The sequence below is a fragment of the Hyla sarda genome, chromosome 1 (genome assembly GCF_029499605.1).
Source record: "Hyla sarda isolate aHylSar1 chromosome 1, aHylSar1.hap1, whole genome shotgun sequence".
NCBI classification, from domain to species: domain Eukaryota; kingdom Metazoa; phylum Chordata; class Amphibia; order Anura; family Hylidae; genus Hyla; species Hyla sarda.
This window is the reverse complement of record NC_079189.1, coordinates 293803278-293830961: the sequence shown is the minus strand read 5'-3', so window position 1 is coordinate 293830961 and position 27684 is coordinate 293803278. Positions and strand designations below refer to the sequence as shown.

The following is a 27684-nucleotide window of genomic DNA, read 5'->3' as shown; positions in this document are numbered from 1 at the left end:
AGATGAAACTAAACCAAATTTTAGTAGCTGAACAGGAAAACTGGTTGACTGATCTGCCCCTTGTATCGTCACTTGATTTGTGTTGGTAGTGTACATGCTCAAGTTGCAGTGAGGTAGTTGAACACAGTAGCTGAGCAGACAGTTGAGAGGAACTTGCTTAGTTGTGTAAGGTATCAGGTTGCTTATCTATGGAGTCATTCAGCAATCATGATGATCTAGCAGATTTCAGTGTGTGGTCCCTATTAACCTATTCTGTGCGGTAGAGCATGATTTTACTATACATTTATGTACCTGTAGTTGGTCTTCTTACTGAAACAATCCTTTCTAAAAGGTGAAGCAACAAACAGCTGCAGCATGTCCAGTTTGTCTCACCACTTGTAACATAACCTGATGGGTATTCAAATGAGTTGCTGTCCATGTAATACATATGGATCTCATCCAGGACATCTGTATGCCCTAAGAGAGAAGAGCTGTCATGCTAAGGCTGGGTTCACACCACGTTTTTGCAATACATTTCCTGTATACGTTTTCAATGTGAAAACGGTACAGAACCGTATTGAAAACCGGATACATTGACTCTCCATTGAAAACCATATGCCAAAAGATGCATCCAGTTGTGTCCGTTTTGCATTCTGTACGGTTTTGTCAGTTTTTTTTTCCCGTACCCAAAACCGTAGTCTACCACGGTTGTTGGTCCGGGTGAAAAACTGTATTAAACCTTATACGTTTTTTTTTTGTTTTTTTTAACATGGGAGTCAATGGGAACCGTACGTGCGTACGGTTCCATCCGGTCTTCACCATATGGTTTTTGACTTTGCACAGTTTTTTTTCTTGGCATTTTAATCAAACAAGTGAAACTTTATTCTAAATGGAGTGAAAAGTTAAAAACGTATACGGATGCAACCAGACATCATTTTTCAAACCGTATATGGATTTTAACTGTATACGGGTTGAAATTTGTACACACATTTTCATACAGTTTAGTCATGTTTTGAGGAATCCGTTTTTCATCAAAAACCTGATACGGGAACTGTATTGCAAAAACGTGGTGTGAATGCACCCTTAGACTGCATCTTTAAGTATTTTTGCAACTCTTTAAAAAGTCCTATTTAAAATCAGCTTTGGAGCATACTTGGAATCTATTATTGTTGTTTGTAAACTAGTAACAAGTTTAAGGTGGTGTTTTTTTGTGCACACTACATAAAGTTGCATGTGTAGCTATGTGTCAGTTATCCATTATAATATATAGAAGATTTTTTTTTTTTTTTTTGCCTGTTCACGTACGGTGATAACTTAGTATAATGTCTTAAATTTTCTGTTTGTTTTCTTTATTTGTAGGGCTACACTGCAGTCACATGGTTTGCCACCAGTCTAGCTTGGAGCAAGATAGTCTTCGATCTGGCACTTTATAAAGAAGGCACAGCTACATTGCCATGCAGAGAACCCCAGTTTACCCAAGCTGAGACTTCATTACTGCCTGATTGCTTGAACTTCAGCTCTGCTGGACCTCACAGGTTTTTGTTGGATAGTTTCAATACATTCAGAAGGTGGAGGAGGCAGCACGTGGCCCCCCTCGCCCGCCTCACCGCGCAATGAAGCTGCAGGCGGTGATGGAGACGCTTCAGCGCCAGCAGCGGGCGCGGCTGCAGCAGGAACTGGAAGCAAGGCAGCTTCAGCAGGATTCAGGGGGTGCTCCTACCAATGGTACTGAAGACACTGAGCCAGAGACCTTAAAAATGCAACGAGCACAGGCAGCAGCTCTTGCCGCCATGAGGGCTGCAGCTGCTGGCCTAAGTCAACAGCCAAGTCCAGCTGCCTCAGAGGAAGAAGACGATGACGATGGGGAGAGCATGCCATCAGAGGATGAAAGGGAGAGGGAAAATGAGCAATATCAGGACATGGGCTCAGAGGAGGATGAACTGTGAGTGCTTGTACAAATGGAAAGATATATATATATATATATATATTTTTTTTCATATGTCTTCTCTCTTCCATGCTTGTGGATTAAAAGGTTGCTCTGTGTGGGAGATCATGCACATTTTATTTGTAGTTTCACTGCTTTTTCTGCAGTTCCTAACTTTGTTTTTGCACACTTTACTGTCTAAGGGTCAGGGTCATCCATGTAACACATAATAGTTAAGCACACACAAATGAACTGCAATAAATATTGCCAGGTAGAAGTTCTCTTAAGGCCTGTTTTATTGCCATTTTTAGACAAGTTGTAGTAGTAGATCACTTGTCATTTTGTTTTCATAAATTTTCAAGTACAATTCATTCAATAAAATGTTAGATAGCTGTTGGCTAAGGAAGCTATTCTTTCCATCTCCACCAGACACATGCACCCTCAGCTCGGCCATGTGTTCCTTCATTAGCAATGGGGAGAGGACAATATAATTCTGACTGATACTGCTGGTGGCAACTTGAGAAATCCAACATACCTGCTCTTATTTCCCATGACATTTGCTGTCAGAAGAATTGGAACACCTGCATACATGTCAATGTAGTGTGTATGGGTACCTTAACAGTATCACATGTACTTTGTAAAGTTTGGCTCTCCTGACAAATTATCAGTAAGTTAGGAAACATTAAACAAACAGTGATCTTGTTAACATCTGTAATTGTTTTTGGCGTTCTGCGGTATAAAGCGTAATGTGTGCTGTCCCTTTAGATGACTTAGTGATAGTGTATCCGAGCAGCTGGCAGTAGGCCTGCATGTGTTGGCAGCCAGTCAGAGGCGGTTAGAAACTTCAGACAGATAGCACTGTTTTGAAGTGGCAGCATCTTTGTTCGCACGATCTGTGCCAAGTTTTCATGGTTTGTTTTCTTATTGGATCTACTTTGACTGCGTATTCAAGTTAAAGTAGATCCAGCAACTAGCGTTTGTTCTGGTTAATGATAATTTTAAATAAAACATTTTATATACTTAGTGATCTAGGGGTGTTGTAATAAGGCAGTTGTTGAAGTGTTTCATATTTAACTTTTATTTATACTCTTCTTTTTAGGAAGGGGAAATGGGATGAAGATGATTTTGAGGAGGAAGATGATTATGATGATATGGAGGAAGGACTTGATGTGGGTGAAGCTGGCAGACCGGTTAAAGGGGCAGGCTTGCAGCCTAAGCATCCTCTTCAACAGACCTTACCTGCACGTCCGTCGGGGGGAGCAGAGCGTCCAGGACTGCCACAAAATACACATCCTCCTATTCAGGACCATGGGGATTGGACATATGAAGAGCAGTTCAAACAGGTGTGTAAGTCAAACAGCATGTTAAGAAAAATACTAACCTGGCAATTCTGTTGCAATATTTCAATCCTAGATCAAGCAGTATGTCTTTATTTATTTTTATTTTGTAACAAAACAGTGGCCCCCCTCTGTGAATGGCACTGTGTTCTTGATCATTAGGGTTCAGACTGTGTATAGCCATCAAGGGATATATACAGCCTAGCAGCGTGCACCTGTATTGCCAGGTCCATGCAATAGTTTGGTATCAGTATGTGCTGGCCAACTTATCCTTTTTTGCATCAAGGAATATATATACAGTGAAAATGATCTTTGTTTCTTTCTTTAAAGGTCAGAAGCCTTTACAGTTTTTGGATCCCTGCCAGTACATGTAGATTTACTTGATTGGCCAATGTGACAAATGATCGCAAGCAATAACATTGTTTCCTAAATGTAACATTTGTGTAGGGCTGAACAAATCCCAGGAGCAAATTTGAACAAACTTATGAATGTGCATCTTTCTTATGCATACTACTTACAAGTTCAGCACCACTTTCATACTTTTTAAAGGCACAAGCAGTTGGGCCTTTTTCATATGCCACATGGTGCTCTTAGCCTGAAAATGGCTTCTGAGTAGCATGGGAAGAGAGATGTCTATGAGCAGTCTTGACCAATTTTTTGGACATAAATCTTCTTAGAAGATTATACAAGATAGGGGCTGGAGACCAAACCATTGTGAAGCACCTCAAATTTCACAAGTGTCCAAAGGCTTTACCTTTACTATTGGTGGAGGCAGGGTGGATACAGTATGCACACACTGCTGTCCATGTATAAAAGAAAGTAATAGTTAGCTATATTTATATGCTAGTACAGGCATAGACAACCTTTGGCACTGCTGATGTGTTGGACTACATTTCCAATTATGCTTTTGCAGCATTTTGTCTGTAAGAGCATCATGGGAGATGTAGTCCAAAACATCTGCAGTGCCGAAGCTTGCCTGTGCTAGTATATAGATATTTTTGCATAGATTCTTTGTAAAATAGAGGAACTAAACAGTCAGAAAATATATACTGCAGCTTGTACTGTATCAGTGTTTGTTAAAGGTGTTATACGTTGAGATTTATTTTTTTATTGTCCCAAAGCTGCATACAAAAATAATAAACACTTTCACTCACCTTCTGCCGCTCTGGTATTCGGGTGCCCCATCTATGGATGGTTTCTGCTGACAGTCTGCTTTACTGAAGCTGTGGACGTGACAGCGCCGCTCTGCCTGTCACTGGCCGCAGCAGTGTCCAGTCTCGACCCATGATTAGCGAGCAACCATGTCAGTTTCCCCTGCTGTAGACACTTTGCTCTGCAGCTTCGGGGGGGGAGAGGGAGCAGTGTCGCCAACCATGGACGGGGCGCCCGATACCAGAGCTACAAGGGAGCGGTAGAAGGAGAGTTAGTGTTTATTTATTTATTTTTTATTGCCCATGCTGCTGCTTACAAAAATAAACTATTTTCACTAGTTTATACTGATAGTTGCCGTCATGAAAGTGTGAAATAGTAGGCCTGAAGCCTGTGTTTATTGTATACAAAATGTTGCCTTGCAGATGAAGTAACATATGTTAAGCTTACTGAGCCCCAGCAGGTTGGCTCTGGCTGGAGTTATAGTGCCTTGTCTTAGGTTCATTTAGGTCTGAGCTAGATGAGGATTTCTGAAGGAGTGGACACACCAAAATAGTTGATACGTATTGACACGTTGTAGCATTCCACTATAACAGTATTAATGTAGTATTCCACTATTGCAATGCTAATGTAGTGTCAAGGTCTGTAAGGACAGTTAATGATACAGACATTTATAAAGGTATCTTTATCATCAAAGTTTTTTTTTGCTAATGCTTGAAAATGATGATTTTCTGATCTAGTGCAGATTTGCCTGGTAATGCCCTTCTGATTGCCCTTCTCGCTTGAAAACAAAAGGGTCAGGCATATGGAAATCCAACAGCCCCATACACATAAGGTGGTTGGTCCTGCTAATATGTATACCGTATATATAAATTGAATAGATATAGTAAATTAGACCTGTCTGCTGTTTGAGGCCTGTACAGAGTTCAGGGAGGGAAGTGGAGCCAAACCTGATGTTTCTTTTTTGCAGTGTGCATGACTTACATAAATGTCCAAATTTGCTGCTTTTTGGTCACTTCACATCCCAGAAAAATTAAATAAGTGATCAAAATGTAATATATACGCAAAAGTGGTACCAATAAAATCTACAGATCATGGGACAAAAAAATTAGCATGCATACAGTCCCATATACAGAAAAAATAGAGAGTTAGAGGGGTCAGGATAGGGCAATTTTTAATTTTATTTTGTAGTACAGTAATAGTAAAGCATGTTAACATGGGTATCGTTTTAATCATATTGACCCACAGAAAAAAGAAAACATCTTTTTAACTGTAAAATGTGCTGCATAAAAACCTTTTTACTATGGTAAAATAAAAGGTGTCATTACAAAGTACAATTGGATGGAGAAAATAAAAGTTGTAAAACTGTCCTTAAAATCTTCACTGCTGGGATGTACAAAAATAGAAAAAAGATCCTGCTCTGATTCTGATATTTTTTGCACATCCCCAGCAGCATATGATTTTTTCAGAAATGTTGTAATACCCCCATTAAACTGCATGACCAAGATATCAGATTTGGCTCCCCTCCCTGACCTCTGTATAGGACTGTCAGCAGCTTAAAACTGCTGACAGGTCCAGTTTAAGTAGGCAATTGAAATGTGTGTGATAAGTAGAAGTTGCTTTGTCCATATAACTTTCCTGGCATATGAAAATATATATTTATGTTCAAGAAACAACCAGTCTCTGTAGAGTTTAGTCACGTGCTTATACAATATATATATCTGCCAAATGACTAGCTACCGACCCTGTCTCATGAACATAGAATTGATGCTACAGGCGATATGTAGTAGAACATGGTTCTCCCCGGCCCGTAGAGAGCAAGTAAAGGCCACCAACCTTCTTGATGGGCATATTTGCATGACGCTATAAGTTTATGGTGCTTTAGACATTGTCTTGAAACATTTTGTGTTTTTGGTACTTTGGTTGTGCCGCTAATGCAAAGAAAAAGTGGAGCCAGTCTAAAACAACCAATCACAATGCAGTTTTCATTAAAAAATCTCTGAAAAAATGAGAGCCAGAAGCGGACTGGTTGCTTGGGAATCTGCTCCTCTTTTCGGTGGCACTAGTTTTGGCTGTTGTGCAGATCAGAGAGTGTATGTGACATTGGTTGTGAAACCTTCAGGTCCTAGTGGCTTGATTTCCTTGGGCCCTTGTAACTTTGTTTTTGAGTTGTATACATTACAGTTTTTGAGTTATGAAGGCTCCGTTGATGTGCTTTAGGGCATACTCACTATTCACTTTCTGTCAAGTCTGCTGTTTTCCATTATAGCTGTGTCTTACATTGTAACTGTATGTTGTCATGCTGTCGTTCTGCCTAGCAGCAGGTATTGCGTGACTAGATCCTTGTTTATATCACTCTGCTTCCCCTCTCCTCCCCTGATAATGCTTCTCTGTGTGGGTTTTTCTCTCTCGCTTCCTGTAGCAGGGGGAGGGGGTAGGGTGTGACACTGCAGGGTGGGCATAGGGGGTAGTTGGAGGTGTGCCTACTTACAATGCAAATGCCGAGGCTTTTTGTTTCTCTAGCCATGCACAGGACAAACAGATAGAAATAAACTGTGTATTATATCTGCACATTTTCAGTATTTAAGACATGAAATAGTGAAATAGGTTGCCCTTTACATGTTATCGCTTTTTGTTTATAATTGTTTATTTAGCTATGCTAGAGTTGTGCCCTAGCTGTTTCAGAGGAAGTGTTCAACATGTGTGTTAGATCACTACAACCCCCATTTATGTGACTATTTCAGTCCTGCAGTACAAACTCCGTTGGGGAGGGTAAATTTATCAAAACCTGTGCAGTTGCCCATTGCAACCAATAAGATTGCTATGGACAACTGCACCACTCTTCCTCTACATAGGTTTTGATAAATCTCCCCCTGTGAGCCCATACCTTTATGTATATGTACCCTTTGACTGTATTAGGAGAGTTTTCATTCCAGATTCATGTTTTGATCAGTTAAAGTATTAAAGAGATACCGGTATTACCATAAGACATGCCTTTTGTACTGGGTTGGTGCACAGTCTGATGTAACATTCAACTTTCATTGTAAAAAATAAGTGGTTGCTAAGGACAAGCCCATTTTAAAGGGGTACTCCGCCCCTAGACATCTTGGATAGGGGATAAGATTTCAGATCGCTGGGGTCCCGCTGCCGGGGACCCTCGGGATCTCGGCTGCAGCACCCACCTCAATGGCTTCCGGCAACGCTGGAGGCTTCAGATCCAAACCACGCGAGCGAAAGAGCGTGACATCACGACTCCGCCCCTGTGTGACGTCACGCCCCGCCCCTCAATGCAAGTCTATGAGAGGGGCCGTGACGTCACAACGCTCCGGCCCCGTGATCGACAGTAATCAGACCAGGGAACACGCTCCGGGGACTGATTTTAACGGGGTGCAGCGTGTAAGATCACGGGTGTCCCCAGCGGCGGGACCCCCGCGATCAGGCATCTTATCCCCTATCCTTTGGAGTACCCCTTTAAGTGTTTTGATGCTAGAATGTGAGAACTACTTAGGCCACATCTGTACAATTGGACCCTCATTGCTGAAGATCAGTCAACTGTTTACATATAGGCTGAATTTTGGGGTACACCAAGTTTTATAAGCTGCTCAAGTGTCTCCACAATGTCTTCTGTACAGAGATGTGTGATCTACTTTCCTCTACTACAAGCTACAGTGTCTAAAGATAACTCTGATATGATGTGCAGACATATTTAGAAAACTAGAAAAAAAGAGTTTGCTCGTTCCTGTTGTGGTTTGAAGAAGAAAGAGGAATAAAACACATACCAAATGCATGCCATAAAATATGTTTCACCATGGTAGTGTTCGACAACGAGTCACCCTGAATTTCTCGAAAACTGTGTATCAGCCTGAAATTGTGCAATGGTCTTTATAATTCTATTAAGTTTGTTCTGTTGATGTGATGTCTGAAAGCTGGTCTAACAGTAATGTAATGCATACTATACAGTGATTGGGCTGTAAAAGGGTTAAGAATGAAAGAGCTTGTTCTGCTTTGTGGCAGAAGATTGCCCAACGTTGTCTTGCATTGGGCCTTGTGGCAGTTACAGGTGCACATATGTTCCCACCTTCCAGGAGAGGTTATTTTTACCCCACTCCCTCTGGGTACAGCTCTTTTTCATCTCTGGGAGGGAGGAGATCTGCGGCTGCACCTGCCTCACTACCTGTCTGCCTTTTTTGTGTAGCTGAGATGCAAAGAGGAGCTGGTATCACTGTACATGTGGGGGTTGCTCTTTTGTCCCTGATAAATACCAGGTGGAACGTTAAAGTTTGTTTAAAGAAATGCGTCTGGGGACTGTAACCTGTTTACGTGCTATGTAGATTAATGTTTACAGAACCTAACCTGAATAGCAAGCTTAGAATAGGAAGGGGGTGGACAAACCACCCCCACGTGTTATACGTGAATATCTATATGCAGTACTTCGAAGGGTGTAATTACGTAAAAGTTTTATTTTTTTTCTTTGTTCTTGCTGCAATTGAATCATGGCAACGTTTTTTTTTTTTTTTTTTCCCCACTGAACACAATTATTTTTCCTTGTTTACAAAAAAAGTGGGGAGAAAAAAAATCACTTGTGTGACTATACTTTAAAGGATAATACATAGCGATCTAATGGCATTAGAAAGAATAATATCCTGGTGTGGGTGTGTAGGACAGCAGCCAGTTAACAAGTTATATAATAGCTGCTTGTAATTTCCCCTAGCTCAGCATCACGGTTGAATGTTGCAGGTTCTCTCCAGGAATCATGGTTTGGCTTCTTGCCCGCCAGTTGGGTGATTGTTTCCCGTCTTTGGTTTGGGCTCGAGCCATGTTCTATAAACTGTAATCACTTGAAATAACTAATTCTCTTGCGCGACCGCTAGCTCTGATTTCAAGAGTGTCACAGGTTACCAAAGTCTCTCGGTGACACAGATAATTTTTTATTTTTTTTGCGCTAGTGTTGTAAAACATTGCATTAAAACATTACATAATTCATTAAGACATTAGTAGCTAAATTTATAGGTGCTTCATGTTGGTCAATTCACCTGTCAGTGCCTGTTAATGTAACAGTGCAGTATATTGATGGTTAACAGCTCTGTAATGGCAAAGGAGGGATATTCCTTCTTGGTTTGCTGGTGCTTTTCCCTCTGGCAGTGATGTTTTTTCTGATGTCTGTTGCCTTATGTGGTCAGACTTGAAAGAACTTCACAAATTTCTCTGTAGTATATCCGTAGTATACATCAGCTGATAAGTATTGGAAGGGTTATGATTTTTAAATAGAAGTAATTCACAAATCTGTTTAACTTTCTGGCACCATTTGACTTGAAAATATTTTTTTTCCACCAGAGTTCTTCTTTAAGGATTTTAAATGCACAGCTTATCCATTTTGGTGTCAGTAACCCTGCAGATTCTACACACTACATGTGGCCTTACTAGGAACAGTTTACAGCACCTGTTGGTCATAATGATAGCTAAATAGGCCTAGAAATGTATGTACTTATAGAGTGATGACATGGTGTATTAATAGCATGGCAGCATAGTAAAAATACAGGTTTAATATTTACACAGGAGTCTGTATTGTATATGTAAATATGCATGTCATTTGTGTGTGTGTGTGTGTGTGTGTATATATATATATATATATATATATATATATATATATATATATATACAATTTTATATATATAATATTATATTATATTACACACACAGTCGTAAATGTGCTGGGCAGTATACCGGTTCATACCAAAATTTTTGGGCTGCACGATATGAATTTTAGCCCATACCGCAATACCGGTTGCGCCCCTCCCCCTTGGGAATGTATTATCAGCCCAGCGCTTCCCCATCGGGGAGCAAGTCGTATGTTACCCGCCTGCGCTGTTCTGCTCCCCCCCCCCCCCCAATTAATTATCAGCCCAGCCAGTGGGGTACTACTCACAGATGTCAAGCACTGCCCTCCTCCTCTTTGTTGTGGGCCGACACCGGCGCTGGAAGTCTATACTGTATGCCAGTGGTCTCCAACCTGCGGACCTCCAGATGTTGCAAAACTACAATTTCCAGCATGCCCGGACAGCCAACGCTGTCCGGGCATGCTGGGAGTTGTAGTTTTGCAACAGCTGGAGGTCCGCAGGTTGGCAGCACACTGCTGTACGCTGTATCCCTATGCCCGGGCTGCAAAAGATAAAGAAAATAAACTTTTAACTTTCCTACGTCGGCCCTGGAACGCCGGACAGCCGTCAGCCTATCACCGGCCGGAGCGATGTCCCGCCCCTGCCAGTGATAGGCTGAGCCCACTGTCATGTAAGAAGCCGGCTTCTTACATGACAGTGGGCTCAGCCCATCACTGGCCAGGGCGGGAGATCGCTCCGGCCGGTGATAGGCTGACGGATGTCCTCCCCCGTCCCCAGCGTGCGGCCGAGGTGGGTGAGTTAAAAGTTTATTTTCTGTATCTTTTGCAGCCCGGGCATAGGGATACAGCGTACAGCAGTTGGCTGTTCGGGCATGGAGTTGTAGTTTTACAACAGCTGGAGGTCCGCAGGTTGGAGACCACTGGCGTACAGTATAGAGTTCCATCGCCGGCGGCCCCCAACAAAGAGGAGGAGGAGGGCAGTGCTTGACATCTGTGAGTAGTACTCCGCTGGTCTGATCATTAATTGGGGGGAGCAGAACAGTGCTGGCGGGTCAGATGATTTGGGGGGGAGCCAAACACTGCGTGTGGGTCACATTATTGGGGGGGGGGGGGTTGGGGGGACAGAACAGCGCTGGTGGGTCACATGATTTGGGGGGGGGGGGGGGGGTGAGAAAATACTGTTATATACCGTGGAACCGCCGTAAGTAAAACAAAAATACCGTGATACACATATTTGGTCATACCGCCCAGCCCTAGTTGGCACCCCTGAAATTTTTTTTTGTAAAATGAAGTATTTCTTACAGAAAAGAATTGCAGTAATACATGTTTTGCTATACACATGTTTATTCCCTTTGTGTGTATTGGAACTAAACCAAAAAAGGAGGGGAAAAAAGCTAAGTGGACACAATGTCCCCAAACTCCAAAAATAGTCTGGACAAATTATTGGCACCCTTAATATTTGGTTGCACACCCTTTTGGAAAAAAAATAACTGAAATCAGTCACTACCCATAACCATCAATAAGCTTCTTACACCTCTCAACCGGAGTGTTGGACCACTCTTCCTTTGCAAACTGCTCCAGGTCTCTCTTATTGGAAGGGCGCCTTTTCCCAACAGCAATTTTAAGATCTCTCCACAGGTGTTCAATGGGATTTAGATCTGGACTCATTGCCGGGCACTGCAGAACTCTCCAGCGCTTTGTTGCCATCCATTTCTGGGTGCTTTTTGACGTATGTTTGGGGTCATTGTCCTGCTGGAAGACCCAAGATTTCGGACGCAAACCCAGCTTTCTGACACTGGGCTGTACAGTGCGACCCAAAATCCTTTGGTAATCCTCAGATTTCATGATGCCTTGCACACATTCAAGGTACCCAGTGCCAGACGCAGCAAAACAACCCTAAAACATAATTGAACCTCCACCATATTTTACTGTAGGTACTATGTTCTTTTCTTTTTAGGTCTCATTCTGTTTTTGGAATTTTACAGTAGAATTATGTGCTTTACCAAAAAGCTCTATCTGTCCACAAGACGTTTTCCCAGAAGGATTTTGGCTTACTCAAGTTCATTTTGGCAAAATGTAATCTTGCTTTTTTATGTCTCTGTGTCCGCAGTGGGGTCCTCCTGGGTCTCCTACCATAACATTTTGTTTCATTTAAATGTCGATGGATAGTTCGCGCTGAAACTGATGCTCCCTGAGCCTGCAGGACAGCTTGAATATATTTGGAACTTGTTTGGGGCTGCTTATCCACCATCCAGACTATCCTGCATTGACACCTTTCATCAATTTTTCTATTCCATCCAGGGAGATTAGCTACAGTGCCATGGGTTGATAACTTCTTCATAATGTTTCGCACTGTGGACAAAGGCAAATCTAGATCTCTGAAGATGGACTTGTAACCTTGAGATTGTTGATATTTTTCCACAATTTTGCTGATCAAGTCCTCAGACAGTTCTCTTCTCCTCTTTCTGTTGTCCATGCTTAGTGTGGCACAGACAGACACACAATGCAAAGACTAAGTGAACTTCTCTCCTTTTTATCTGCTTTCAGGTGTGATTTTTATATTGCCCACACCTGTTACTTGGCCCAGGTGAGTTTAAAGGAGCATTACATGCCTGAAACAATTTTATTTTTCCAGAATTTTGAAATGGTGCCAATCATTTTTGTCCAGCACATTTTTAGAGTTTGGTGTGACATTATGTCTAATTAGCTTTGTGAGAAATACTTAATTTTCTTAAAAAAATTCTCATTTATTAGAAATTCTCTATGCATATATATTTCATAATCTTTAGTATGTTTGTTTGATAGTTAATGACATACTGCATGCTCGCGTGAGGAAGTATAATGTTTGACTGGTGACTAAATTTCCTTTGTGGGTTAGGGAGCTACCAATATAAAACCCTACACGCAGATGTCTGTTGTATGGTTTTACATTATCTCCTATTTGTGTACTTATAAGCAAGTGATCACCAGAGGAAAATATTTCCCCATTAACCTTTTGTATCCTAGTGAGAGGTCAAAAACCTGTGCCTCTCCTGGATATTGGAAGGATTATTCTGTGGGGGAGATCTACGGAGGTTAAACGGTAACTTATACTCTTATTGATCAGAGTCCTCCCTGTAATTGGCTGTCATAACAAAACCCTTTCGCTGGTCAGAGGCATATTTACGGTTTTGTCTGACTCTTCCATGTTAGTGTATAGAGCTATATTAGCTATACACATATATGGATGTGATGTGGATTTTTGCTATGCTTATGTTTGTATATTTGCACAGAATCCAGGATCTTTTCTTCAGTTAGAAGCACATAATGCTTGCCTGTCAGTATGAGCAAGATGTATTTACAAGGACTAGGTGGTGGAAGGGGACAGGCTATTAAGAGGCGTGACAAATTGGTAACATCCGGATGAATGGGAGGTGGGGAGCCATGCTTTCAAACAAAGAACACGTGGAATAGGGCGTGACCTCTATGCAGAAGGTCCATGATTTACAAAGGAGATATTCCCAGGGCACATGCAATGCAGCAGTGAATAAAGATGGCCGTTTGAAGAACTTCTTTACTTGCATTTTCTATGCAGCCTTAATCTGTGTCACAAGTTGCGTCCAATTTTAGCAGCAGGACATCAGGGAGGGTTTGTGATGTTTCAAACTTTGGGACTTTGACAATGTGTAACCCTTCATATTACTGTGTTATCCGATACCTGATACAGCATCAGAAGTAGTTCTAGAAAAGCTGCCACCATTTGTTTCTCATCGTGTGAAAAGTAGCATTTAGGACAGATTCGTTTAATTACTGAGGCTCTCTTTACATGTACGTTTTCCCCAGCTGTTTGCTATATATATCGGGAAACCTTCCTGTGTATATAGTAAATGTACCCATAAACGCCCACGTCCCAGGCACTTCTGCTGTGCCATTTCATGGCATTTAGGAACACAACAATGAGAGAAACTGACATGCCAGACACCACCCACATCTGACAGACCCCTATTGACTTGAATGGGATCTGTGGATTTCTGTCATGGTTCCCTGCAACAAGCTACACCGTTTTGTCCACCATTTTTGTGGAGTCTGCTAATCCTAATGGAACCTCCGATGCAGTTGTAAAGTATCTTAATTGTGAGAGGTGTATATGCACAGCAGGATGTCTTACTAGTTCCAGCACTTATGCTTCTAGTGTCTGATACATTAAAACTATATTTCCCTCTGTTTACAAAATATCCGTGGGGAAGTAGCATGTTTTTTTTTTTATTTTTTTTTTTATTTCCCAGCCAGAATACATTTTGGAGCTGCTGTACATTACATATAGTCTGCTGTGTGGCGCCCCTCCCCCAGTTTCTGATGACTCTGAGCTGTGGAATTCAGATTATTACTGTCACATGTCCTTGGATATTCATGTCATGGCTCTCCACCCCCCCCCCCCACACACACACACACACACACACACACACACACTAGTGTAGAAGTGCCTTACCAACATCAAAACATGTATCTTGTGTTTTAAAATAAATAATTAAATCAATAATTCAATAAAATAAAAAAATACTAAGGCGAATAAAATGGGGGACACCGTTACCGTTTGCAACAATCAATATTTCAGTTTTCATCTGATTCTAATGTTTACTAAGCATTTCCAACCATGAGGCCTTAGGCAGCCTCCGGGCATGCTGGGAGTTGTAGTTTTGCAACAGCTGAAGGAACCCTGGTTGGGAAACACTGATCTTGTTGAACACACTACTACTTTTTATCCATAGCATTTTCTAAACATATGCCAGTATCAGACGGGCGCAACATGAGCGCCCATCCTCGCCTTTATAGTGGGTCTAATGAGCAGAATCAAAAGCTTACATAAGAAGGGTGCAGTTATAGATCCATATTATGCTTGTGTGGCCCGATATTAAGTGTATTGATGCAGTTTTGCATCATCATACCGTTACTATGGTTTTCAGGGCTTTTTCATGCCAGATTTCACCTAAAATTTAGTGAATGCTGTTTATCAATATCTAAGAAGCCCAGAACATGTTCTTTAGGAGCCAAGAACAGCTCATTTGCTCTTTTATTGTTTTGTCTACCACCATATCCTAAGGTATAGGCTTTTAAATGTGCTCAAACATTACTAGCCAAGTGGGGGAACAAGTCTGTGGAGTGGAAATTTCCAGACCTGAGTTTATGTACACATGTTAATGTAACAAACAGGCCTATCCAGTCAGTCCAATTATTTCTGTTGAAAGCACAACTGCTAATGGTTAAAAGAACATATTGTGATGGTATTTTACATCTAGTCTGTAGTTACACATAAATCTTCAGGCTGGGGATGCTTCCCGTCAATGTCTCTGGAGAGGCAAACATGACGTGGTTCCATCCAGCTTGTTTTGTGTCCCGGTAACCAATCTCCCTCAAGTTTCATTGGTTATATCATTGTTTCCATTACAGGCACCGTACCCTAGCTGCCCATATAGTCTGTGGGAAAATAAACCAGTAAAATGGAGATTAAGCGTTGTCGTTTTTACTCCTGTAAGAAGGAAGGAGAAAAAAAGTATATATTAGGCCAGTTGTACTATGTATCAGTGATGCCCCCTCTGCACCTATTTTTACACTACTTCCATTGTGACTTTACAGTTGCCTGATAAACATCGTGTGTGTGTGTGTTTGTATATATTGTTTCTGTTGGCACCTTATTACTGTATAGTGCATAATTGCTTTGGGGTGTCTTTTTAAAAAAATGAAATTATTTAATTTTTTTTTTTTTTTTTTGATGGCTCAATTTTTTAGCACAACCTGGATCCTATAGGTAATCGTAGCACACATGCTTACTTTCAAATTGTAAAAGGAAATTGCAGAAACAATTAATAGTTGACATCATGCCTTTATAAGTTAAGGCTGATTTTCATACTAGAGTAATATAGGTGTTTTTTTTTAGTTTTTTATTGCCACTGCAAGTCCTAGCTTGACCATGGGTATTCTGACCTGTACTGAAAGAATCGTAGATACCTATGTTTTTAGTTGGGGTCTCAAGGACTATGGTCAGATTGTGACTTGCTGCTTGTGACTTGAAAATGCACCCATATGACATTCTTAAACTGTCCCTAGGCTGCCACTCCACACCACTTGTGTGTATGTGTTTAACCCCTAAAGGACATGCGTCGTAAATGTACGGCGCTGCATAGTGTCACTTAGCGCACAGCGCCGTACATTTACGGCGCGGCTGCGACGTGACCGCAGAAGATGCAATCGCGTCATTCCTACAGATCATAGTGCAAAAAATGAGCACTAAATACGTCCCTAAATACAGAAAAATAAGAAAGTTAGAGGGCAATTTTATGTGTACCGATTTTGTAAAAAAAAAAAAAAAGTTTGAGATTTTTTTAAAAGCAGTACAATAATAGAAATGTATGTAACCATGGAGATCATTTTAATCGTACTGACCCAGAGAATTAAGAAAACATGTAATTTTTACCGTAAAGTGTACAGCGTGAAAACGAAACCCCCCCCCAATTAGTAAAATTATGATTTTTGTTTAAATTTCCTTACACAAAAAATAATTTTTGGCGTTTACCATACATTTAGGGTAAAATGAGTAACATTATTACAAAGTGTAACTGGTCACGCAAAAAACAAGCCCTCATATGGGTGTGTGAATGGAAATATAAAAGAGTTATGGATTTTAGAAGATAAGGAGGAAAAAACAAACGCAAAAATAAAATTGGCTGTGTCCTTAAAGGAGAACTCCAGAACATAAAAATTGTCCCCCATAGTGCCGGCAGTAAAAAAAATAAAGATGTACATACCTTCCTCCGCTCCCCCGGGGCCTTTGGTAACCGTCTCCGGCCTCCGCCGTGATCCTCTTCCTGGTTGCCGGTGGTCGGATGAATCATACTGCGCTCAGCCAATCACCGGCCGCAGTGAAGTTCCGACTCGGCCAGCCATAGGCTGAGCGGCAGTGTGACGTTTTCGGTCCCGGCCGCAAGTGCCGGTGTAGTGAAGAATTTTGTGTCCTGAAGCGTTCTCACACTGCCGCTCAGCCTATCGCCGGCTGAGTCTGACTCCGCTGCGGCTGGTGATTGGCTGAGCGCAGTATGATTCTCCGACCACCGGCAACCAGGAAGAGGATCACAGCGGAGACCAGAGACGGTTACTGGAGGAAGGCATGTACATCTTTATTTTTTTAATGCCGGCACTATGGGGGACAATTTTTATGTTCTGGAGTTCTCCTTTAAGGTCAATATGGGCTTTGTCCTTAAGGGGTTAACCTGAAAATCATGACACCAAAAACTACTTCTGCTTTCTTTTCTTTTTTTCCCCTCTCTTTTAGAAGTAATGTTATTCATTTGTCATGGTACTCAAGGATTTGGGGGGGGGGGGGGTGCAATTTGAAATCCACGTTTTTTTTCCTTCTTCCCCTAGAAATATAGATTTATATATGAGAGAAAAAAAAAGCCAAGGGGCAGTTTTAGGAAGAATGACTTATGTGGTTTTCCTGGTGTTTATTTCACCAATAACTGTAACCAATGCTTTTTAGCCACTTTTACACAATCGTATTTTTGGTCTTTATTTTGAATTTTTTACAAAACCAGAAGTTGGTTAAAAACTTTGAAAGCTTTGAAATGGAAATTTGTCATCCGTGTCACCTGTACTAACCTGTCGCTACAGAAAGGTGGTATTGATGACAACCATACTTGCCTGATTCCCCTTCCTTACTCCGGTTCTCCCACTATCTTCCTATGTATCTTCTGTTCCGGTGCTGACATGGAACATGGGCGGCGCTTCCTGACGTCACCGTTGCTGAGCATGGAACAGGATCAGGTAACTATGGTTATCATCAGTGTCACCTGCACTACCTGTCTGTACCTACAGGTTAGTGCAGGTGACATTGATGACAGATTTCCTTTTAGGGTATGTTCACACTACGTAATTCCCACGGAATTCTGCTTGCGGACATAAACATCAGCGTGAATGGGTTTCCGCGAGACCCGTTCACACTGCAGAATTTCACCGCTGAAATTATTCTGCGCAAAGAAAGAACATGTTCATTCTTTGCGCGGAAGTCCGCGAACACTGCATAGCAGTCAATGTAGACGGCGCAGTGCCATGTGCCAAGTACTTCGGTGGCAGCTGCCAAAATGGAATCTCCACTTGTGAAATTCTGCAAGCGGAGATTCCATTCACAATCCGTAGTTTGAACATACCCTAAAAGATGCAAAACTCTCTATTATACCCTTTTCTGGTTTTGGCCTAGAAATACTGATTAACCTGTTGCGGACGCATGGCGTACAGGTACACCCTTGCACCTGACTCCTTAAGGACACAGGGTGTACATGTACTCCCTGGTCCCATTACCAATGTTTAACCGCTTAAGGACTGAACCTTTTTTCCCCTTAAAGGGTACCTCTCATCAAATAAACTTTTGATATATTTTAGATTAATGAATGTTGAATAACTTTCCAATAGCATGTTAATGAAAAATATGCTTCTTTCTATTGTATTTTTCCCAATCAGTCCTGTCAGCAAGCATTTCTGACTCATGCTGGAGTCCTAAACACTCAGAGCTGCCAGCCTGCTTTGTTCACAGCCAAACAGGCTGTGAACAAAGCAGGCTGGCAGCTCTGAGTGTTCTCCTTTGTGAACAAAGCAGGCTGGCAGCTCGTAGTGTTTAGGACTCCGGCATGAGTCTGAAATGCTTGCTGCCAGGACTGGTAGGGAGACCCCTAGTGGTCATTTCTTCAAAGTGGAAAATTAAATAGAAAGAAGCATATTTTTTAATAACATGCAATTGTGAAGTTATTCTGCATACATTAATCTATAATATATCAAGAGTTTTTTTGATGAGAGGTACGCTTTAAGGACTGAGCCCTTTTTTGCAATTCTAACCACTATCACTTTATGCATGAATAACTCTGGGATGCTTTTACCGATTATTCTGATTCCGAGAGTTTTTTTTCGTGAAATATTCAACATTAACATAGTGATACATTTTTGTTGTTACTTGTATCCTTTGTTGGTGAAAAATCCCCAAATTTCATGAAGATTTTGCATTTTTCTAACTTTGAAACTCTCTGCTTGTAAGGAAAATGGATATTCCAAATAAATGATATTGATTCACATATACAATGGCCCTCATTTACTATTGTAAACCCGACTTGTTTTGTGGGTTTTTTTTGGCGCATCTTTGTCTTCGCCATGTCGCAGACATCGTGCGCCAGTCTGCGACACTATGCGACATTTTTTCCCGACGGACCCGATGTGGATTCTCCCAAACCCGAAAAAGGGGCGTAACCCGACATTTCTGAGCTTTCCCACGTATTTATAAAGGTTTCCAACCCCAATTTGTTGAATTGTTGTGGATTTTTTCCCGACAACTCAGCGGAGTTGGAAACCAAAACCAACAAAACCCACCTGCGACAAACAGGATGCGACATAATAATAAATACCAGGGGGAAAGCAAGATTGACTTACAACCCAATTTTCTAAGTAAATGAGGGCCAATATGTCTACTTTATGTTGGCATTGTAAAGTTGACATGTTTTTACTTTTGGAAGACATCAGAGGGCTTCAAAGTATAGCAGCAATTTTTCATGAAAATTTCTAAATCAGAATTTTTCAGTTCAGTTTGAAGTAGATTTGAGGGGCCTTCATATTAGAAATGCCACATAACTGACCCCATTATAAAAATTGTACCCCTCAAAGTATATAAAATGACATTCAGAAAGTTTAACCCTTTAGGTGTTTCACAGGAATAGTAGCAAAGTGAAGGAGAACATTCAAAATCTTCATTTTTTACACTCGCATGTTCTTGCAGAGCAGTTTTTTGAATTTTTACAAGGGGTAAAAGGAGAGAAATCTTCCCCCAGCCCCCCACCCCCCCCCCCCACAAAAAAAAGAAAAACATTTGTAACCCCATTTCTCTTGAGTAAGGAAATACCTGTGGATGTAAAATGCTTTGTGGGTGCACTAGAGGGCTCAAAAGGGAAGGAATGACAATGGGATTTTGGAGAGTGTTTTTCTGAAATGGTTTTTGGGGGGCATGTCATGTTTAGGAAGCCCCTATGGTGCCAGAACAAAAAAAAAACACATGGCATATTATTTTGGAAACTACACCCCTCAAGGAACGTGAAAAGGGGTACAGTGAGCCTTAACACCCCACAGATGTTTGACGACTTTTTCTTTAAAGCGTACCCATCAGATCCAACAAAAAACATGTTTTTAATATATAACTCTAATCCTTACCATGTACATCTAATTTTTATGTGTCTAGCACCTTTATTTATTTATTTTTTACACTTTTAATTTATCTCACTAGTCTAAATTCCTCTCAAAGGGAGGGGGCGTGGCCTCACTGTGCAGGTCACCCCCCCCTCCCTCAGTATACTGTCTGCTCACATCTCCCCTAGCATTAGAAAAACTACAACTCCCAGCATGTCCACACTGACAGTAGTGGGACACAAGCTGACAGTGGGAGGATTTTTCCTACAGCTGTGAGCCCTGTACTCACAGCTGTCAATAAAGGAAGTGTGTCCATGACATAGGTGATGATGCATGGACACAGCAGGACTAGTATGTGTCCAAGAAAGCAGGGGGCAGTTGTTTGACTGGCTTTTTCCAGTAAGAAATACTGAAAATTTTCTAATGAAAGCTATTGCAAAACCTATCTAAATTATTATTATTTTTTCAGTAAAATGCAGTCCGTCCCCCCCCCCCCCCCTCCCTCAAAAATTTCAAATTTTTACAAGGGGTAATAGGAGAAAATGCCCCCCATGTGTATCCCCAGTACTTCTGAGTATGGAAATACCCCATCTGTGGACATCAAGTGCACTTCTGACACACTATAATGCTCAGAAGAGAAGGAGTCACATTTGGCTTTTGGAAAGCAAATTTTGCTGAAATGGTTTTTGGGGGGCATGTTGCATTTAGGAAGCCCCTATGGTGCCAGAACAGTGGACCCACCCACATGTGACCCCATTTTGGAAACTACACCCCTCACAGAATTTAATTAGGGGTGCAGTGAGCATTTACAACCCACTGGCGTTTGACAGATCTTTGGAATAGTGGGCTGTGCAAATGAAACATTTTTCCATTGTTCTGGCGCTATGGGGGCTTTATAAACACTCGTGGCCTTCAATTCCGGACAAATTTTCTCTCCAAAAGCCCAATGGCGCTCCTTCTCTTCTGAGCATTGTAGTGTGTCAGCAGTGCACTTGATGTCCACAGATGGGGTATCTATATACTCAGAAGAAATCGGGTTACAAATTTTGGAGGCCTTTTTTTTTTTTTTTTTCTTTCTTCCCTATTTTCCCTTTTATTTCCCTTTTTAAATGTTTTTTTTTTTTTTTTCATTTTCCCATCCAACTTTAATGAAAATTTGTCAAACACCTGTGGGATGTTAAGGCTCACTATACCCCTTGTTATGTTCCGTGACGGGTGTAGTTTCCAAAATGAGGTCACATGTGGGTATTTATTTTTTTGCGTTTGTCAGAACCGCCAGAACAGCCACCCCTGTGAAAATCATCAATTTAGGCCTATAACGTACATAGTGCACTTTCACTCCTGAGCCATGTGGTGCGTCTGCAGAGCATTTTACTCCCACATATGGGGTATTTCCGTACTCAGGTGAAATTGCGTTGCAAATTTTGGGGGTCTTTTTTTCCTTTTACCTCAAAAATAAAAAATAAAGTATGGGGCAACACCAGCATGTTAGTGTAAAAATTCTTATTTTTGTACACTAACAAGCTGGTGTAGACCCCAACTTTTTTTTTTTCTTAAGGGGTAAAAGGAGAAAAAGACCCCCAAAATTTGTAACACAATTGCTCCAGAGTATGGAAATACTCCATATGTGGCCATAAACTGTTTCCTTGAAATACGACAGGGCTCCGAAATGAGAGAGAGCGCCATGCGCATTTGAGGACTAAATTAGGGATTACATAGGGGTGGACATAGGGGTATTCTACGCCAGTGATTCCCAAACAGGGAACAGCATTTCCGGACAGTATGCCTGGACAGTCAGTGGCTGTCCGGAAATGCTGGGAGTTGTTGTTTTGCAACAGCTAGAGGCTCTGTTTTGGAAACAAGTTTTGGGGTGTATACATAGTGTTTTACCCTTTTATTATGTGTTACAGTGAGTTTTCATCTAGGAAAATTTGCCGCAGCTCAAACATGAAGCCGGAAACTCGCTGTAAACCTGCCCGTGTGAAAGTACCCTGTACATTTAAATGGGGGGGGGGGGGGGGCAAACCTCCAGCTGTTGCAAAACTACAACTCCCAGCATGTACTAATCGCCGAAGGGCATGCTGGGTGATGTAGTTATACAACAGCAGGAGGTACGCAACTACAACTCCCAGCGTGCCGTGACAGCTGTTTGCTCTTCGTTCATGCTGGGAGTTGTAGTTTTGCAAGATTTAGAGGGCCACAGTTTAGAAACCACTGCACAGTGATCTCCAAACTGGCCCTCCAGATGTTGTAAAACTACAAATCCCAGCATGCCCAGATGGCAAACTGCTGTGTGGGCATGCTGGGAGTTGTAGTTTTGCAACATCTGGAGGGCTACAGTTGAGAGACCACTTTATAGTGGTCTCCAAACTGTAGCCCTCCAGATGTTGCTAGGCAACTTACTGGCTTCCGCACCAGGTAGCCAGCTGCACGTCATTGCCGCCCGCTGCAACCAGCAATGGTAAGTGTCCTCCGGCGCCAGTCACCATCGGTTCCCCCGTTCTGCCCAGACTACTGTGGGTGGGCAGAATGGGGGAACCGAACTTTAAACCCCCCACCCCCGATCTGCTATTGGTCGGTCGCTTCTGACCGACCAATAGGAGGGGTGGTACCCCTGCCACCTCACTCCTATCCCTTCAGGGGGATCCTGGATGTTTTGGACACCCCTGATCCCCCTTATTTTCCGAGTCACTGGGGACCCGTATGACCCGGAATCGCCAGTCTGAATTGACCTCAGGACCCCCATCGGCGATGTGTCGGGATGCCTGCTGAATGATTTCAGCAGACGTCCCGGTCCAGCCAGGACCCAGGGTTAATGCTGGGCATCACCGATCGGGCCCATGCCCGGCATTAACCCTTTAGACCCTGCGATCAAAGTTGATTGCGGCGTCTAAAATTAAAGTGAAAGCATCCCGGCAGCTCAGCGCGATGTCCTGATCAGCTGAGAGGACGGCGGGAGGACCCTTACCTGCCTCCTTGCCGTCCGATCGGTCCCCTGCTGCTCCCAGACAGCTATGCATGTTGGAGCAGCAGAGCACCGATAACACTGATCAATGCTATGCTATGGCGTAGCATTGTACAGTGTATGCAATCAAAAGATTTCATGATATAGCCCATATGGGGGCTAAAAAAAAGTGAATAAGCCCCTCCCCTAATAAAAGTTTTGAATCACCCATTTCCCAATTTTTTAATAAAATAATGTAATGACCACAGTGTGGTACCGCCGTGTGCATAAATGTCCGAACTATTGAAATATAAGGTTAGCTAAACCGCACGGTTGATGGCGTACACGTAAAAAAAATATCAAAGTCCAAAACTGCATTTTTGGTCTCTTCATATACCATTAAAAAAAAATGAAAAATGATCAAAAAGTACCATAAAAACTACAGACCACGGCACAAAAAATGAGCCCTCACACATCCCCGTGTGTTGAAAAATAAAGTAAAGTTATAGGGGTCAGAAGATGACAATTTTCAACATACTAATTTTGGTGCATGTAGTTATACTTTAACCCCTTGGGGACGGAGCCCATTATGACCCTAAGGACGGGAGCATTTTTTGCAAATCTGACCACTGTCACTTTAAGCATTAATAACTCTGGAATGCTTTTACTTATAAATTTGATTCCGAGATTGTTTTTTCGTGACCTATTCTACTTTATGTTAGTGGTAAATTTTCGGCGATACTTGCATCCTTTCTAGGTGAAAAATGCAAAAATTTCATGAAAGAGTTGAAAATTTAGCATTTTTCTAACTTTGAAGCTCTCTACTTATAAGGAATATGGATATTACAAATAAATTATATATTGATTCACATATCCAATATATCTACTTTATGTTTGCATCATAAAATTGACGAGTTTTTACTTTTGGAGACACCAGAGGGCTTCAAAGTTCAGCAGCAATTTTCCAATTTTTCACAAAATTTTCTAAATCTGAATTTTTCAGGGACCAGTTCAGGTTTGAAGTGGATTTGAAGGGTCTTCTGGTTAGAAATAGCCGATAAATGACCCCATTATAAAAACTGCACCCCTCAAAGTATTCAAAATGACAATCAGTAAGTGTGTTAACCCTTTAGGTGTTTCACAGGAATAGCAGCAAAGTGAAGGAGAAAATTCAAAATCTTCATTTTTTACACTGGCATGTTCTTGTAGACCCAGTTTTTGAATTTTTACAAGGGGTAAAAGGAAAAAAATCCTCTAAAAATTTGTAACCCAATTTCTCTCGAGTAAGAAAATACCTCATATGTGTATGTCAAGTGTTCGGCGGGTGCACTAGAGGGCTCAGAAGCGAAGGAGCAACAATGGGATTTAGGAGAGTGAGTTTTTCTGAAATGGTTTTTGGGGGGCATGTCACATTTAGGAAGCCCCTATGGTGCCAGGACAGCAAAAACCCCCACATCGCACACTATTATGGAAACGACACCCCTCAAGGAACGTAACAAGGGGTACGGTGAGCCTTAACACCCCACAGGTGTTTGACAACTTTTTGTTAAAGTCGGATGTGTAAATGAAAAAAAAAAATTTTTCCACTAAAATGCAGTTTTTTCCCCAAATTTTACTTTTTTACAAAGGGTAATAGGAGAAAATGCCCCCAAAATTTGTAACCCCATTTCTTCTGAGTATGGAAATACCCCATATGTGGACGTCAAGTGCACTGCGAGCGAACTACAATGCTCAGAAGAGAAGGAGCACCATTGAGCTTTTAGAGAGATAATTTGTTTGGAATGGAAGTCGGGGGGCCATGTGCATTTACAAAGCCCCCCCGGGGTGCCAGAACAGTGGAACCCCCCACATGTGACCCCATTTTGGAAACTACACCCCTCACGGAATGTAATAAGGGGTGCAGTGAGCATTTACACCCCACTGGCGTTTGACAGATCTTTGGAACAGTGGGCTGTGCAAACAAAAAAATTAAATTTTTCATTTTCACGTTCCACTGTTCCAAAAATCTGTCAGACCCCTGTGGGGTGTAAATGCTCACTCTACCCCTTATTACATTACGTGAGGGGTGTAGTTTCCAAAATTGGGTCACATGTGGGTATTTATATTTTTGCGTTTATGTCAGAACCGCTGTAAAATCATCCACCCCTGTGCAAATCACCAATTTAGGCCTCAAATGTACATAGTGCGCTCTCACTCCTGAGCCTTGTTGTGCGCCCGCAGAGCATTTTACGCCCACATATGGGGTATCTCCGTACTCAGGAGAAATTGCGTTACAAATTTTGGGGGTCTTTTTTTCCTTTTACCTCTTGTGAAAATAAAAAGTAAAGGGCAACACCAGCATGTTAGTGTGTAGACCCCAACTTTTCCTTTTCATAAGGGGTAAAAGGAGAAAAAGCCCCCAAAATTAGTAGTGCAATTTCTCCCGAGTACAGAGATACCCCATATGTGGCCCTAAACTGTTTCCTTGAAATACGACAGGGCTCCGAAGTGAGAGAGCTCCATGCGCATTTGAGGACTAAATTAGGGATTGCATAGGGGTGGACATAGGGGTATTCTACGCCAGTGATTCCCAAACAGGGTGCCTCCAGCTGTTTCTAAACTCCCAGCATGCCTGGACAATGAGTGGCTGTCCGGAAATGCTGGGAGTTGTTGTTTTGCAACAGCTGGAGGCTCTGTTTTGGAAACGCTGCCATACAATACGTTTTTCATTTTTATTGGGGGGGGACACAGTGTAAGGGGGTGTATATGTAGTGTTTTACTCTTTATTATGTGTTAGTGTAGTGTAGTGTTTTTAGGGTACATTCACACTGGCGGGTTACGGTGAGTTTCCCGCTAGGAATTTGCGCTGCGGCGAAAAATTTGCTGCAGCACATACTTGAAGCAGGAAACTTGCTGTAAACCCGCCCGTGTGAATGTACCCTGTACGTTCACATGGGGGGGGGGGGGGGGGCAAACCTCCAGCTGTTTCAAAACTACAACTCCCAGCATGCACGGTCTGTCAGTACATGCTGGGAGTTGTAGTTTTGCAACAGCTGGAGGAACACTGGTTGGAAAACCTTCAGTTAGGTTCTGTTACCTAACTCAGTATTTTCCAACCAGTGAGCCTCCAGCTGTTGCAAAACTACAACTCCCAGCATGCACGGTCTGTCAATACATGCTGGGAGTTGTAGTTTTGCAACAGCTGGAGGAACACTGGTTGGAAAACCTTCAGTTAGGTTCTGTTACCTAACTCAGTATTTTCCAACCAGTGAGCCTCCAGCTGTTGCAAAACTACAACTCCAAGCATGCACGGTCTGTAAGTACATGCTGGGAGTTGTAGTTTTGAAACAGCTGGAGGCACACTGGTTGGAAAATACTGAGTTGGGTTCTGTTACCTAACTCAGTATTTTCCAACCAGTGTGCCTCCAGCTGTTGCAAAACTACAATTCCCAGCATGTCTGATCACAGAAGGGCATGCTGGGAGATGTAGTTATGCAACAGCTGGAGGTACGCAACTACAACTCCCAGCATGCCGAGACAGCTGTTTGCTGTGTGGGCATGCTGGAATTTGTAGTTTTGCAACATCTGGAGTGCTACAATTTAGAGACCACTGAACAGTGATCTCCAAACTGTGGACCTCCAGATGTTGCAAAACTACAACTCCCAGCATGCCCAGACAGCAAACAGCTGTGTGGGCATGCTAGGAGTTGTAGTTTTGCAAGATCTAGAGGGCAGTATAGAGATCACTGTGCAGTGGTCTCTAAACTGCAGACCTCCAGCTGTTGCAAAACTACAAATTCCAGCATGCCCACACAGCAAACAGCTGTCTGGGCATGCTGGGAGTTGTAGTTTTGCAACATCTAGAGGGCTACAGTCTAGAGACCACTATAGTGGTCTCAGACTGTAGCCCTCTAGATGTTGCTATGCAACTACTCACCGGCTTCCGTCGCATCCGGGAGCCGTCCTCTTCTGCCGCACGCCGCCGCAGATCTCCGTCGCCGCCGCCGATCCCCGTCGCTCCGCTGCCTCCGGAGGGGTAAGTGGACGTCGGCGCCCGGTCCTCTTCGTTTTCCCCGTTCTGCCCCGCCTATTGTGGGAGGGCAGGACGGGGAAAACGAAAGTAAACCCCTCCGCCCCAGATCTGCTATTGGTGGTCGCGTCTAGACCACCAATAGCAGAGATAGGAGGGGTGGCAACTCTGCCACCTCACTCCTATCGCTTTAGGGGGATCGTGGGTGTCTTAGACACCCGCGATCCCCCTTCTATTCCGGGTCACCGGGTCACCATAGACCCGTAATGACCCGGAATCGGCTCAAATCGCAAGTGCGAATTCACTTGCGATTTGCGCCGATCGCCGACATGGGGGGTCTAATGACCCCCCTGGGCATTTGCACGGGGTGCCTGCTGATAGATATCAGCAGTCACCCCGGCCCGGTCCCCGTCCGGCGCGCGGCGGGGGACGAAATTCCCACGGGCGTATGGATACGCCCTTCGTCCTTAAGTACCAGGAAGCAAGGGCGTATGCATACGCCCTTCGTCCCCAACAGGTTAAAGTAGTAAA

The 27684-nt window shown here is 42.5% G+C and overlaps 2 protein-coding genes across 18 annotated transcripts in view; one reads left to right on the top strand and one right to left on the bottom strand.

Moving 5' to 3' along the window:
* The window catches only part of LOC130267700 (uncharacterized), a 309666-nt gene that overhangs the window by 99461 nt on the left and 182521 nt on the right, over window positions 1-27684 (bottom strand). For 2 of the 15 annotated variants that reach the window (XR_008843260.1, XR_008843261.1), the window contains one exon: window positions 14473-15512. The exons of 12 other annotated variants lie outside the window; for them this stretch is intronic. The gene's annotated coding sequence lies outside the window, so the exon portion shown is untranslated. Of the gene's footprint in view, window positions 1-14472; window positions 15513-27684 lie in introns of those variants that run through there. One more of the 15 variants, XR_008843262.1, reaches the window with a different exon arrangement.
* Window positions 1-27684, top strand: part of ARID3A (AT-rich interaction domain 3A) — a 60213-nt gene that overhangs the window by 3276 nt on the left and 29253 nt on the right. For all 3 annotated transcript variants that reach the window (XM_056517745.1, XM_056517754.1, XM_056517760.1), the window contains exons 2-3: window positions 1339-1921; window positions 3003-3246. In XM_056517745.1, the coding sequence (XP_056373720.1) occupies window positions 1593-1921; window positions 3003-3246 (573 nt within the window). In that variant the 5' untranslated portion in view covers window positions 1339-1592. The remainder of the gene's footprint in view (window positions 1-1338; window positions 1922-3002; window positions 3247-27684) is intronic.